General features: G+C 35.3%; 1 protein-coding gene across 1 annotated transcript; it reads right to left on the bottom strand.

Moving 5' to 3' along the window:
* Nucleotides 1-232: 232 nt before the first annotated feature.
* LOC149797639 (uncharacterized) lies at nucleotides 233-12395 on the bottom strand. The gene is made up of 7 exons (XM_089960450.1): nucleotides 12048-12395; nucleotides 10776-11012; nucleotides 10034-10384; nucleotides 6512-6808; nucleotides 5473-5550; nucleotides 5079-5225; nucleotides 233-462 (listed from the first exon to the last, which is right to left on the bottom strand). Exons 1-7 carry the CDS (start codon nucleotides 12112-12114, stop codon nucleotides 317-319), a joined length of 1323 nt encoding a protein of 440 aa, XP_089816576.1. The 5' UTR covers nucleotides 12115-12395; the 3' UTR covers nucleotides 233-316.
* Nucleotides 12396-16229: the final 3834 nt, after the last annotated feature.

Raw genomic sequence — 16229 nt, 5'->3', positions numbered from 1 at the left:
TTATAAATAGTGTTATCTACATAATATTACTTGCTGGTTCTTGTGAACAATCACAGACGATAGCAACATCTTATCTTATATTTATTCAAAGCAACCCAATTAACATAACAATTTATTTCTTGTATAAAAACAGAAAGATAATGTACACACCATGCAAACATGATTATCAATTGAATGTAGCTAAAACTGGAATAATAAGACCAGAAAAGAGCTGCTAAATGAAACACTTGCAACGTATTTTTATATATTTTGTACAAATTGTGCTTAATTTCCTTTGTATATAAACACCAAGCATAACTATCTAGGCTAACATCTGTCACTGATATACGTTATTGACATCTCCTTCCAGACTATAGGTCATATTGCGCTTTATCCGTCTCCGACAACAAAATATAAGAATGATTCCAGCAACAGATCCAACGATGATGGGTATAATGTAAACGGGTACATCAGGTACAGTCACTGTAATATATATATATATATATATATATATATATATATATATATATATATATATATATATATATATATATATATATGGAGAGAGAGACAGACAGACAGACAGACACAGAGAAGAAGAATCATTTGGTTCGGCACCTATTTCATAGTTCTCATTCACCAGCTACCTAACCAACACAATTTAGGTAATCGGTAACATAGATGTGTCTTTTACATTGATAGTGCATTTATTAGTAGTATCTGCGGGTATGGGAGTTCTAGACCATTTTATACTTTGTGAAAGAAGTGCTTGAGAGAGTCACATTGATCTAAACTACTGCGTTATGGGGGTTCTGGACCACTGTAGAGAAATCGGGTTATGGGTCACCTTTTAAAGTTCATGGAGATGGCTCACGCAGAGACAAAATAGGTGTTCTGGACACAGAGATGTGATTCTGGACCAGGGTTGGTCACTCCAAAATAGAAAAATGGGTGGTTTTGGACCATTCAAGGAGTTTCTGGGCCAAAGGGTAGTCACCTCAGCGCTCGTTTGGGAAGACTATTGTTGAGTTAGAGATGTGATTGTGACTTTTTATTTTACCTCAAATCCAGATCCCCAGTTTATATTTGGTGCCATTGATGGCATGCACAAGAGCTTGCTCTACTCGTTCTCTGACATTTTGTGGCTTGAGTGGATTTTAAATTCCTCAGCATGATTCGATCACATCCCGCTTTGTCGTTTGGATGACCTCTGTAACAGATATCGTATTGCTTCGCGATGGCATCAACGTAGTTGTAGGGCTCTCAAGATCTTGTAAAATCTTTTCTGATCGCGCGCTGGAAACATCTGTGGTTTACGTAAGATCATTTTTTGCCTGCACATCTATCAAATCAAGGCTAGATAAAACAAAACTTGTTTATACAAATGGAGCATATATTTTGTACAAAGTAGTGGCAGTTCCAGGGAAAGACTTTATCGATGACTGGATATTGCTCGTCGTATCAGAAGCATTGCTCGATCGCTGCATGGTGTAAACATGTCCTATCTAAAATCAAATGTTTTGTTACATGGATTGATTGAACGAGTCAGAGGAGTCCTAAGGGCGATGCGCAGAGATAATGTCGCTCAAGAGCTACCTATTGAAATATTCTGAGCGAGTACAACGAGTAGCGGGGGAAGAAAATATGACCACTCAGCAGTACATAAAGCAACTAATAAGACAAGTGCAGAGCACTTAACCGGAAAAGTGGCTAAACCGAACAAACTCCTTTGGCTTCAGCATGAGACCATTAGCCGATCGAGGCGAGCTGACATCGAAGGATTTCAGTCGGTTATGCCCATCTCAATACACGCAACATAAGAATCATGGATATGTATGTTATTGTTGTTTACAATGCTTGCCTCTACTACAAAACGTACATGAACACGTATCCTCTGGATACAGTCAAGAACTACGAATCGTTCAACTTTCATATCAACTTTGACACGGAAACGATCCTTGAAAAAGTACAAGGATCCTCGTCTGATTCAGATCACTCTTTTACGCAAGTAAAATTTTGTCTTCATATTATCTTCGCCATAGCGGCTAGGATTGGGTTCCGTGGTTATTTGAGTAGCTCGTGGCTGAATGCGAACGCATCACCGACAGCCACAATAATCTAGAGATAATAATATCACTCACTCCACAATGAGTGCAACAGCACAAATCAGCAAAGCAGTGTCACGTCTGCGAAGAGTACTTTAAGCCGCATGATAAAAAAGTCAGAGATCATCGCCATGTGACCGAACGTTAGCGAGGAGCTGCTCATGATAAATACAATCTACGTTTAAAAGATCCAGAATTCCTACCATTGAGTGTTCATAACCTACGAAGGTACGATGACATTTTCTCGTCAAAGCACTCAGTCATCTGCGTGTCAAACAAATTACCACTGAGGCGGGAACAAATTTCAAATCAAATGCATCCCAACAATTTTGAAAAGGACATGTCGCTCTCCATCAAACCTATCCGATTCGTCGATAGCGCTCAGTTCGCGCCGCAGTCGCTGAAAGAACTCACTAGAAATTTTCCTACGTTCAAACACCTTCAACAAGAATCTGGAGCGAGAGCAGATCTGCTCAGACAAAAGGAATTTACCCCTAGGAATTGATCTATGCATGGTCACGATTCGAAGATACTTCATTGCCACTCCAAGAAGCGTTTTATTAACATCTGCACCTGTCAGGAATCACCGACGATATAAGCGAACAAGAGATGAAACGGGTTTGATTCTAAAAGGATCGGCGACTATCACGACATCTACCTCGAAACGGATGCGCTCGCACACGTGCTTGACAATTTCAAAAACACATGCATAGACCATTACCACCTCAATTCACTCTGGTATTTCTCCTCGCCAAAACGTTCATGGGATGCCCTCCTCAAGTAATCTCGAGTGACCTTAGAACTCTTTAACGATACAGACATGTTCATGTTCACCGAGCAAATGGAACGAGAAGGAATCTCATTCATCAGCAAAAATTACGCCTTCGCCAGCAATGAATACATGGAAGCCTCGAACCGACGCAGCCGCCTGTGTTCATCCTTTGCATCAACATCAGCAACCTGCATGCCTGGGCGATGTCATAACCGCTTCATGTAGGAGATTGTCAGTGGAACGCCGGAAAACAGTTACTGAGATGAAAGAAAAGCAGGATACCAAGATGTTTGGATATATTTCTGTGAAGCCGACTTTGGATATCGAAATATCTCCACAACAGTCATAACGATTATCCATTCTGCGCCGAACAAATTCTGGCCACCAACTCGATGCTGTCTCAACAATAACTGAAACAGAAGGGCCAGTTCGCACTCGGATACGCCAAGGTGAAAATACTGGTACCCAATCTCGCCAAACAAACCAAGTATAAATTACACCCCGACTGCTCGAACAGGTTCTCCAGAACAGCACGACTCGTTTTCGATATAGTTCCTCGTGATCTCAAATTTCATCAGTCACCGCGAATGAAAATCATCATCGATTTCAGCACTACACAACAAGCCAGCGCCATGTTCGACAAACACTTCTTCAAACTCAGGCACAATACCGTGTTCGGAAAAATCATGAAAACATTCGACAACGTAAGAAAATCAAAATCGTCAATAACCTACGACAATGAGATAAACTGGTCGCTAATGACTCCTTTGTGCGCATGAAGATCTCTGACGAAGAACTCGTCGCGATCGACTTTAGAAATACCAACCTCAAGCTGGATAAACCCATCTACGTCGGCTTGACTGTTCTCTTTCTCTCCAAGATGCTCATGCACGAGTTTCACTACGACTTCATCAAACACCAATACGGAGTCAAGGCTCCACTGCTCATGATCGATACCGATTCGCTTGTGCATGAAATTCACATCGACGTCGTCTACTCGGACCGTATAGACACCGAGAGCTGCTTTGGCTCGGTGATTATCCCACCCACAGCCCATTCCACTGTGACGATAATATAAACGTGCATGAAAAATTCAAAGATGAAACTCACGGTTTACCCATCGTGACTTCGAGCCAAACTGTACTGCACCACCCTCGACGAGGGCACCATCATAAAAAAGCCAAAGGAATCAAACCCCCCGTAACTACAAAAATCGCCGCCCATCAGCATTACATACAAGCACTACACAGAGACATGCATTACTACTCCGTGAGAACATTCCAATCACAACAGCAAAAAATATCAAATATATATAATGCCCGTTTACTCCACCGATGGCATTCATACACTCGCACAAAGACACTATTAAGTTCATTATCACAGCTATGCATTAACCACACACCAAAAACATGCCATCACAAGGCAAACCCCACATACTGATAAAACTGGTCTAGAAATCGCATCCATAATGGATACACTTTATCACCAAAACGTGGTCCAGACCCCCGTAACCCAGTAACATAGATCAATGTGGACTCTCTCAAGCACCTTTTATCACGTAGTTATAAAGTGGTCCAGAACCCTCCGTCTTTCTATACTACTTGTATTATGATTCGAGTGAAAGATAGAGAATAGTATGTGAAAGTAGTAGGTAAGAACTAATCTCCTTATGTGTGAGACATTTTGCTATCTATTCAATAATTCTGTGTCTGGCTTTCGTCTGTGTAAATGTCTGTGTGTGTGTTGTTTTTTTGTATAAATAACATGTTACAACATAAATGCTCATTAAATGTGAAATACTGTATAGACTAGAGGTAATAAAAACAAACTCTCTCTCTCTCTCTCTCTCTCTCTCTCTGCTTTAATATAATGTTTTGTTGAAATTTTCAAGACATCGATTAAATCAAAGTAACAAAACATCCAATACTTAGTTTTCAATATCTCTACCTTTGTTTCTTTTTTGTTCTCCTTTTTCTATATTCATGTTGTATAAAATCTATTAATAAGGGTCTAACAACATATGTAATGCTAAAATGTCGGAAGGCCGCTCTACCCTCCCCCAATCGTTATCTATCAGTGTGTGGTTTGGTTAGGCAGCAGACTAATCGACGAACAAAGAAATATAGGTATGTGTAATGAATAACGGACTGTCATGGAAGATAAAGATTTTAAATGCAAACTATCACCATTAAGAATCTGTCCACTATTAAAATGGTACTCACATGAATCGCTCGTATTCTCGGATGAACTTGAGTTTGCAGTCGATGATAATGATTCATTGCTTAGTTGACTATAGTTAATTCCCTCGGAGATGCCCAGCATAGTTGTATTATTCAATCCAGTAACCAGAGAAGTACCTATGACTGAAACTAAGATAAACATATAAGTTTTAATTTATTTAGATACGCAATAAAGAAATGAAGAGAACAATGACTCGCCTATTTAAATCTATGTTGGCTCTTGATAATTGCAAAAAGCATACATTTTAAAATTTAACGATTTAATATACATGCGTTGTAAGTTGTTTTTTTTTTTTTTTTTTGGTTCCTTTTATAATCTTTAAGATCCTTCTAAATGCTTGAGATAGGAATCATGTAAGGTCCTAAACCTACTTACCTGAACTCACGGCATGTGGAAACGATCCTTGAACTGAATATGATGACACACCATTTGATTGTGTTGTTGCAGTTTGATCTGTAGAAGAAACGAAAACTAAACATAATGCATTTTATATTTTACATATATAAGCAACATGTAAAATACAGGATATATTTCATTTGTTTCGAGTTCTAGAAAATCGCAACCAATATTTAGTAAACGTATTCTGTGTATATTCAGTAAAATTGACTTAAAATGATTTGTGTCTAGAAAATTAAATAATCAAAGTAAAATAGTGCTGTATATAGGGGTTGCCAACTCTCAAACGAAGTCGGAAACTTATTTTCATACACGTAATGAAAATGTTTTATTTTCAAGTAAGAGTTTTCACTCTAATGAGTTACGGAGAATCTAGACTTGACGAATATTCATAACTTATTTATGGTGAAAGTTTCAAACATGAGTACACATATGACCTGCAAACAGAAAGACCTGTTCGACGTCAGAACTCATTGTCTCAAAAAAGAGTTGTTGGTAACGGCAAGAACACTGAATACGGTAAAGCAAATGCTACTGTAAAATAAATATGTATAATTACTTGTAATTGTCCTTTGAAACGTTAGGATTGCTTTATTTTAACTTGTCGCTCGACATAAAGCTTTAATTTAGAAACTTTTGAGCTGAACAAAATGTTATGACTTTAGTTCCTAATGCTTCCAAATTATTTGTCATTGAGCCGTTTTCAATATCGAATTCGTTTCCACTGGGGAGCACAAAATATGGAAGAACGTTAGTTTAGTAAATACATTCTTTTAAGTGGCTTATAAGTCATTATTGTGTTCAAATGTTGCTGCTTATAAAATGAGTCACGAATCTTTTGTAGGAAATTTACTGATTGTTTCTTTATAAATCCGTTTTCTGTTTGAATGTGAACAGTACTGATTATTATATCTATGAACCTGGGCACTATCACTAATTGTATAGTAAATGAACGATTACTTAAATCCCACACAGATATTACATTATTCTCTATTTTCACATTTGATTGTTGTAATACCTGTAATATTTAGGAAGCATCGGTCGGTGTCATGGCCATCTGTGTTCACCCTATATAGTCCAGTATCCGTTTGTGCGACGTTCTGTATTTCAATCAGGTATCTGTTCTCGACATTTTGTCTTTCACATCTTAGTCGTCCATAAAATTGTGATGTAGAATTAACATCACAGTCCGTGTCCTTTAAGACCGTAACGACTTGGTCATAGTGGTATAAGCGTGGGAAGGATGACGTTGACTTGTTCAAACTCAGAATGATGATGTTCTCTCCAACGTTACCTCGCTTTATTTCATCAAGTTCTGGATCAAATGAGTTCCATTAATCATTGTTATAAATGGGAAATATTGAAAACATTAGTAAAGCCTCATAAAATATGCATATTTGTGAAGGCAAAGTCTTCAGAAGAACAAAATCGAATCACTATGCCTGACGCAACGAGGCTTTGCAATAACATTCATGTCTAAGTCAAGACTATATTTGTCGAATTTATATATATATATATATATATATATATATATATATATATATATATATATATATATAGTATCACGGCAATCATCACAATTACTTCTTCTCCACATCGCCCTTCAAATGATCTCCGGTGGTCTCTGTCTGCTGAAAGATTTCTCTTGTAATAAAAACGTTTGCACATCAATTTGTCTACGAGATACATAATCGCACTATAATGCAAAATCCATCAAAAGTTTTGTTCATGCATGACTCAAAGGTATTTTCGTGCACAACAAGTCTGTCGCACAACTGTTATGAGACCATTGTTAAATATGGGAAACACTGACCTCATATCAAAGTCGTAGGCTGTGTTTGACATTCACCCACTTGCGTGTTTTTAGGTTTTAGTGAAGTAAACCTTTTCATTTTATTTTTAGAATAAAATGATTGGTTTTTATCAAGGTCATACTGGGGCTACGTACATTTTGTATATGTAAACAGTAATACGCGATCCTCTATTACGTAATTCAGGCATTACCTAAACTGTGCGTTAGTTAGTGTTAATAAGTGATGCTTAGAGAGAATTTAGTCAGTTTGGGCTTAAAAACGCTTGATGTCAAGTCGTTTCCTTCTGTTGAAGCCAGTTTTGGAATGATATGTTAATTTTGCTCCAAATTACTTATATTCAAAAGAACTTTTTAAAAATCCTGGAAAATACTTGTGCTGAGGTAAAATTCCTGAACAAAGAAAGATCTTTTAAAATTTTATTCAGATTTCCAAAACCGGAATGATATTTCTTGTTTCTACAAGGAACTGTAGACTTCAACACTACATATTACAGCATACGTCATCATCTTCCATCTTGGATTCTTCGTCGGGACTCGAGCTTGATATCATTAGAACATTTTATTAGGACTTCAAAAAATGTATTCGTGGATTATTCTTTGCTTATTTTTGGATTTGATTCTTAAAACCGTAAGTTCTTTTTATTTTCTTCTCATTTGTACAGTATTTTTTCCAGGGAAAATAAATTATTATATTTTCCGAAGCTTGTTGTTTTCACTCTTTCTTGTGTTACTGTTTATTTGAGCCTAAACACGTAACAACAGTGACGACCTACAACCTACCTGTATCATACCTGATGCAAATTGTCAGAAAGAAAGAATAAGCAGTGAAATTATGGCAGATATTTAAGAACGTATACAAGTTTATATTATATTTGCTACGTTTCAGACATACATAACATAGCGTTGATACGTACATATCAATGTGTTATTTGTACTTTATTTATATAAAGTAAAACAAAAATAACAAGACAAAATAACTTATATCGTATCGCTTGGCAATGAACTAAGATCAGCATGATTAAAATTAAAATAAAAATTAGATAAAACGTTTTAGATAAATATCATGCTTACGTAGCTCTATGACTGGTACACCATTTTATTTAATCAATTGTTCCGAACAACATTTATAGGTTACTGCATTTGTATGGGAAAATATGAACGGGTTTTTCAGATGGAATACTGCACACCTTGTGAATGCCCTATATCCATCCGACAAAAGGAGTTCATATTTTCCCATACAAATGCAGTAACCGTTTCATTATATGCTCATTTTCGATTTCTACCTAAGGCTTAATTATATAAACAAAATGCACTACAAGAAACAAAGTAACTGAAAGTATGCCATATTCCAAACTAAATACCCAAGCGCAGATTCATCATTACACAACAACAACATTATTAATTGGCACATAACTCCGCCCAGATATATTTGAACTTAGTCGCGCGCAAGACATAACTTTTGAAAGAAAATTGCGTTTTTGTCTACTTAAAATTGAAATTTGGGGTGATATTGTGAATGACTGTGAATTTTTGCAACAACGTTTCCATTTGATCTGGAATGAATAGAATTTGGTATTTTTGTCGATTCTACTAAATTTTGCGATTATGGACTGGATTCATCTGTGCAAATTGTATATGAAATACATTCAATTGAAGCAGCGAGGGAGAAGCGGGTTGATATCTGCAAGTGTGTTTCTGTTCTGTCAGTAACTATTTGAAATCATAATGTGGGGAAAATATGAAGTCTTTTAATTCCAGTGATCAAAACTACGCTATGGAATGTAATGTTCATTCCATTTTGAGTGCAGTAAAGAGGATGTAACTGCGCCTGGAATATAGACGAAATTACAGTATAATTTCGAAATGTGTAATCAACCCATGACATGGCTCATGTAATTCGGATTTTCAAAACTAAGAATATACATGTTGACGAACTTTAGGATGTAAAACTGCAAGTATATTTTTTTGCTGTTCTTATTACCAGTTAAAGGAGAAAGTTTATGCCTTGTCACTTGCATGCTATTTGTAGGTACCCAGCAATTTTATGAAACCTGGCGTCTATTCTATCGCCAAGATCTGAAACATTGTATCAAATTAGTTAACGCGAAATGCATCAAATGAGTTGGCTTGTGGCAGTCCACGGAACATCTGTTTTAGTTCATTCAGAAACAAATTTAATCAACCAAAGCGTAAAGCGTTTGCTACACGAGTGTACATTATTTGTTTTAAAACAATTTCCTAATACACTATTGGACACACGTGTCCTGCACGTGATATGAAGGTATGTAATATCGTAAAATACTGAACGATTCTGACAATGTTCAGATAACGGAGAAAAAAATGAGCTTATAATAAAACTTCATAGGAAACCAGATATTTGTATCAGATTAAATTTCTGTCCTCCGTTTGCTAGAGTTACTGGTACATTTCTTTTAAAACTTGAATAAAACTGCTTTTATGTTTCCGTAATTGACCAGTTACAATCTGGAAGGATATTAGCACCTTCACACCTATTATATATGATCGGTCAGCTGACGTTTTATTAGATACACGGATCTACAATTTTCTCCTTTCTAATGTCACCAAAGAACATAAATAACTTCATGCATGATCATATGCAAGTTACATTTTTACAATGCAGTTCGTGTAACGGAAACACGACATTTGTCAAAGAGAGGAACATTAGTCAGAATATTCACTGTTTTCAACAATGTATGAAATACTTACTGAGAACATTCAAATGGAATAACAATGCGCCATCTTTATTTGAGTATGTATCTCCGTTACTTTTACTGCAATTTTCCTCAATTAGATATTGGCCTTCATCATCATTGTCCACTTTGTCGAAGAAAAAGGAAACTGTTTTACTAGTAATGTTGTGTTTCAACAGCAATCGCTTTTTCTTGTCCTCAACAATTTCGTACGAACCTGCATTAAACAATGCACTCAGACGGACCATGTCGCCTTGTTTGATAGTTAAGGACAAAGATGCCTCATTTAACGACCAGGAGCGTACTATAAGTGTTTCCCCAGCTATGGCGTAGACTATATATGAACGATTGGCAAATCGACTTCCACCTGTAATGTAAATGCGTCGTATGTATGTATGTATGTATGTATGTATGTGTGTATGTATGTATGTACGTATATGGTCGTTATCTTAAAGGCCTAGAGAATATATCTACTTCGATCGATTTCAAATGATATATAAACTGGTCATGAAACAAAACACTTGATGAATTGAAGAATCCAAATTCCTGAAGTCACCAAGAAAAATATATACATCAATAAATATATTCAATACATTTTATTACATGTTTCGTGTCGAGTTCAAGAAATTAAACATGACATTTGTTTAAAGACGCGCATTTGATAATATAGGTACTCTATTATGAGAAATTTAACAAATCGCGCCATATAAAGACGTCAAATGCATATTATTTCTCAACAATTTTGATAACATACATACCAAGAACAGTCGAAGGTACTATCCTTACGCCATCTTTGTTCGTGTATGCGTCACCGTCATCTTTATTGAAGCATCCCTTTATTTCATATTGGCTCTTATCCTCACTGCCTTCTTTCTTGAACATCATGGAGACTTCTCTTCTGCTAGTGTTGTGTTTCAATAGCAATCGATATTTCATGTCCACAGTTTCGTACTTCTCTACATTCAATGATGCACTCAAAGGAAAACTGCTACCATCTTTAATAGTAAAGGTGAACGTTGTATTATTCAATAACGATGATCTCTGTCTCTCTCTCTCTCTCTCTCTCTCTCTCTCTCTCTCTATATATATATATATATATATATATATATATATATATATATATATATATATATATATATATATATATATATATATATATATATATATATATACGTGTGTGTCTTTGTGTACCTGTGTGTGTGTGTGTGTGTACGAAATAAGTACCAGCACGAGCTGAGAGAGTGTTCACTGGATTATATAGGCTGATACGTACCTTGCATTTCTGAGCTTAAATGCAGTAGATTTTTGCACTAAGCCGAATCTTCATTTCCGCTTCTTGGACGTTGAGCACATGATTAAGTGGATTAGAGAACTCAAAGGGCGTGATTGACTACTGATTGGAATGAATTAAACCTGCATAACCAGGTTGATTATATGTGTGTTATTTTAAGTAGATGTCCTTCATATAATAATGGACCCATGTATGCAGTCTAGGTTTCAGGGATAAGCACTTTCATTTATGTTTTCGGTGTATAGGTGCTAATTTGTAATTATAGTTATTATATATATATATATGTGTGTGTGTGTGTGTGTGTGTCTACATAGTTGCTCAATAATTTACATTGACCTATTATTTTGCGTACTTCCAGTTGATGTTGGCGTTTTCTGATTTCGAACCTATTATCCAATTTAATCAAAATTAGAGTTTCAATTTTTAACTTGAAATTAGAATAGTATTCATCAAACTTCACAACGCACAAATTGACAGTTACTATGTACACAAAAACATGAAAATTTCTTTGCTGCAAAATAAAGAAATTTAACGACAACTATTTAGTTTTCATATTCTTAGACTGGTTATTATTTCAACACAATAAATTCAGACAGACAACTAAAGGTAGGTTTCAGCTCGTTTGAATTTATTTTTTTCTCCGATTTGTTTCTCCAGCTAAATAGTAAATATCCATACCTTCAAAAGATTCCTAATATTAATGATACATGTATGTTTAATGATTTCATTTGTAACTTACCTGTTGTTACCGCTGCTATGGCCGAGGAAATGATCATCAGCAACCCTTTTGTCATAATAAAATACATGAATGCTGGTAAATTCTTTTCCAAGCTTTTTCTGTTCCTCTGAATTAATAAAGACCCATCTGATTAGCATCTGTGGATCTAATCATTCGCAATCTTGTTGTTGTTATTGTTGTTGTGCTGGTGGTGGTTTTGTGGTTGTTTTGTTTCTGTTTTGGGTAACGCCACTTTTTCAACACATGATAGGCTATCCATGGCGGCAAGTATAACTAGTCTAGGAAAAACCCGGTAAGGTCCCAGGAGAAACCACTGACACAATGGAATATCAACAATGTAAAATGAATAATAATGTGTTGAAACTCAATAAAATATTAAACAAAAGTGTTACAAACCCTGTCATAGGTTCCGATGAAATCCGGTTTGTTAGTTCACAATGACCAAACATGAAGCTCCTAACAAAACCGAAACAGACACAGAAACTGAGACAAGATATATGAGTTTTATTATTTCCCTTGATTACAGAAAGAAGACGTAGTGTATGTCGTTTATAAACGTTCAATAAGTAAACGCAAGAAATACCTTCAGATCACAATCATATTCTGCTTGTCCTATGAGGGTAATTATGATGAGTTCAATCAATATAGATGTCTCTCATGACTTTTCTGGTTGGAATAAAAGTAATATTGAATAATCTAAAGTTTGATCCCCTTGATTCAGAAATGACAGACAGACAGACAGACAGACAGACAGATAGATAGATAGATAGATAGATAGATAAATGGATGGATGGATGTATCGAAGGGCGGGCGGGTGAACAGATGGACAGACTGATGGATGTATAATGTTTATGTAAACGCTCTTAGGTTGATTATGTTATGAAAAACCAACAGTACACAAAATATGGACTCAGACCATTCAGATTTGTTAAATTACAGTTAAATTATTATTGTCCATACCAAACCAAATAGGAAAACATTACTTGATAGTATTATTTTACATGAAGAAATTGTTAGCTCACTATATTATGAAGACGATAAGCTATCTTGCTTTGATCAAAGTGGGGTGCAGAAAACATGTAATCAGCAAAAGAACCACCGTAAATCTTAACATTGTAAAACGAAAATCAATAAAATATCATCATACAATAGTGTTATGAACTCTCTTTGATTCCGGTGAAATCATAGTTTGTTCAATTCACAATTGCCAAACTTGAAGCGCAGACAATGAAACTGACAGATACATGGTTTTCCTTTATTTCCATTGATTTCATAAAGAATAGGTACTGATGTCAATTATGAACGTTCAATGACTGGGCGCCAAAAGACCTTCTGATTACGGTTATGTTCCACATGTAGTATCAAAGTAATGATGAGGAGTTCAATATATATGAATATAGATGTCTCTCTCGATTGTCTGAGTGGAATATATGAATACAGATGTCTCTCACGATTCTCTGATTGGAATAGATGATATAGATGTCTCTCTCGATTGTCTGATTGGAATATATTAATATAGATGTCTCTCACGATTCTCTGATTGGAATAGATGATATAGATGTCTCTCTCGATTGTCTGATTGGAATATATTAATATAGATGTCTCTCACGATTCTCTGATTGGAATAGATGATATAGATGTCTCTCTCGATTGTCTGATTGGAATATAAGAATATAGATGTCTCTCTCGATTGTCTGATTGCAATATATGAATATAGATGTCTCTCTCGATTGTCCGATTGGAATATATTAATATAGATGTCTCTCTCGATTGTCTGACTGGAATATATGAATATAGATGTCTCTCTCGATTGTCTGATTCGAACATATGAATATAGATGTCTCTCTCGATTGTCTGATTGGAATATATTAATATAGATGTATCTCTCGATTGTCTGATTGGAATATATGAATATAGATGTCTCTCTCGATTGTCTGATTGGAACATATGAATATAGATGTCTCTCTCGATTGTCTGATTGGAATATATTAATATAGATGTCTCTCTCGATTGTCTGATTGGAATATATTAATATAGATGTCTCTCTCGATTGTCCGATTGGAATATATGAATATAGATGTCTCTCTCGATTGTCTGATTGGAATATATGAATATAGATGTCTCTCTCGATTGTCTGATTGGAATATATGAATATAGATGTCTCTCTCGATTTTCTGATTGGAATATATGAATATAGATGTCTCTTTGGATTGTCTGGTTCGAAAATATTAACATAGATGTCTCTCTCGATTGTCTGATTGGAATATATGAATATAGATGTCTCACTTGATTGTCTGATTGGAATATATTAATATAGATGTCTCTCTCGATTGTCTGATTGGAATATATGAATATAGATGTCTCTCTCGATTGTCCGATTGGAATATATTAATATAGATGTCTCTCTCGATTGTCCGATTGGAATATATGAATATAGATGTCTCTCTCGATTGCCTGATTGGAATATATGAATATAGATGTCTCTCTCGATTGTCTGATTGGAATATATGAATATAGATGTCTCTCTCGATTGTCTGATTGGAAAATATGAATATAGATGTCTCACTCGATTGTCTGATTGGAATATATTAATATACATGTCTCTCTCGATTGTCTGATTGGAATACATTAATATACATGTCTCTCTCGATTGTCTGATTGGAAAATAAGAATATAGATGTCTCTCTCGATTTTCTGATTCGAATATATGAATATAGATGTCTCTCGCGATTGTCTCATTGGAATATATGAATATAGATGTCTCTCTCGATTGTCTGATTGGAATATATGAATATAGATGTCTCTCTCGATTGTCTGATTGCAATATATGAATATAGATGTCTCTCTCGATTGTCTGATTGGAATATATGAATATAGATGTCTCTCTCGATTTTCTGATTGGAATATATGAATATAGATGTCTCTTTGGATTGTCTGGTTCGAATATATTAACATAGATGTCTCTCTCGATTGTCTGATTGGAATATATGAATATAGATGTCTCACTTGATTGTCTGATTGGAATATATTAATATAGATGTCTCTCTCGATTGTCTGATTGGAATATATGAATATAGATGTCTCTCTCGATTGTCTGATTGGAATATATGAATATAGATGTCTCTCTCGATTGTCCGATTGGAATATATTAATATAGATGTCTCTCCCGATTGTCTGATTGGAATATATGAATATAGATGTCTCTCTCGATTGTCCGGTTGGAATATATTAATATAGATGTCTCTCTCGATTGTCTGACTGGAATATATGAATATAGATGTCTCTCTCGATTGTCTGATTGGAACATATGAATATAGATGTCTCTCTCGATTGTCTGATTGGAATATATTAATATAGATGTCTCTCTCGATTGTCTGATTGGAACATAAGAATATAGATGTCTCTCTCGATTGTCTGATTGGAATATAAGAATATAGATGTCTCTCTCGATTGTCTGATTGCAATATATGAATATAGATGTCTCTCTCGATTGTCCGATTGGAATATATTCATATAGATGTCTCTCTCGATTGTCTAACTGGAATATATGAATATAGATGTCTCTCTCGATTGTCTGATTCGAATATAAGAATATAGATGTCTCTCTCGATTGTCTGATTGCAATATATGAATATAGATGTCTCTCTCGATTGTCCGATTGGAATATATTAATATAGATGTCTCTCTCGATTGTCTGACTGGAATATATGAATATAGATGTCTCTCTCGATTGTCTGATTGGAACATATGAATATAGATGTCTCTCTCGATTGTCTGATTGGAATATATTAATATAGATGTCTCTCTCGATTGTCTGATTGGAATATATGAATATAGATGTCTCTCTCGATTGTCTGATTGGAACATATGAATATAGATGTCTCTCTCGATTGTCTGATTGGAATATATTAATATAGATGTCTCTCTCGATTGTCCGATTGGAATATATGAATATAGATGTCTCTCTCGATTGTCTGATTGGAATATATGAATATAGATGTCTCTCTCGATTGTCTGATTGGAATATATGAATATAGATGTCTCTCTCGATTTTCTGATTGGAATATATGAATATAGATGTCTCTTTGGATTGTCTGGTTCGAATATATTAACATAGATGTCTCTCTCGATTGTCTGATTGGAATATATGAATATAGATGTCTCACTTGATTGTCTGATTGG

This window comes from Sinohyriopsis cumingii, chromosome 6 (genome assembly GCF_028554795.1).
Source record: "Sinohyriopsis cumingii isolate HCF-2022 chromosome 6, ASM2855479v2, whole genome shotgun sequence".
NCBI lineage: Eukaryota > Metazoa > Mollusca > Bivalvia > Unionida > Unionidae > Sinohyriopsis > Sinohyriopsis cumingii.
This window is presented reverse-complemented; position numbering and strand designations above follow the sequence as displayed.

Excerpts from the sequence above, each read along its gene's own strand:
- LOC149797639 (XM_089960450.1), bottom strand. The coding sequence starts at position 12,114 with ATGTATTTTATTATGACAAAAGGGTTGCTGATGATCATTTCCTCGGCC. Across the intron at positions 11,013-12,047 it reads CATAGCAGCGGTAACAACAG|ATGGTAGCAGTTTTCCTTTG; the intron begins GTAAGTTACAAA and ends TTACTATTAAAG. Across the intron at positions 463-5,078 it reads CGAGAATACGAGCGATTCAT|TGACTGTACCTGATGTACCC; the intron begins GTGAGTACCATT and ends TATATATTACAG.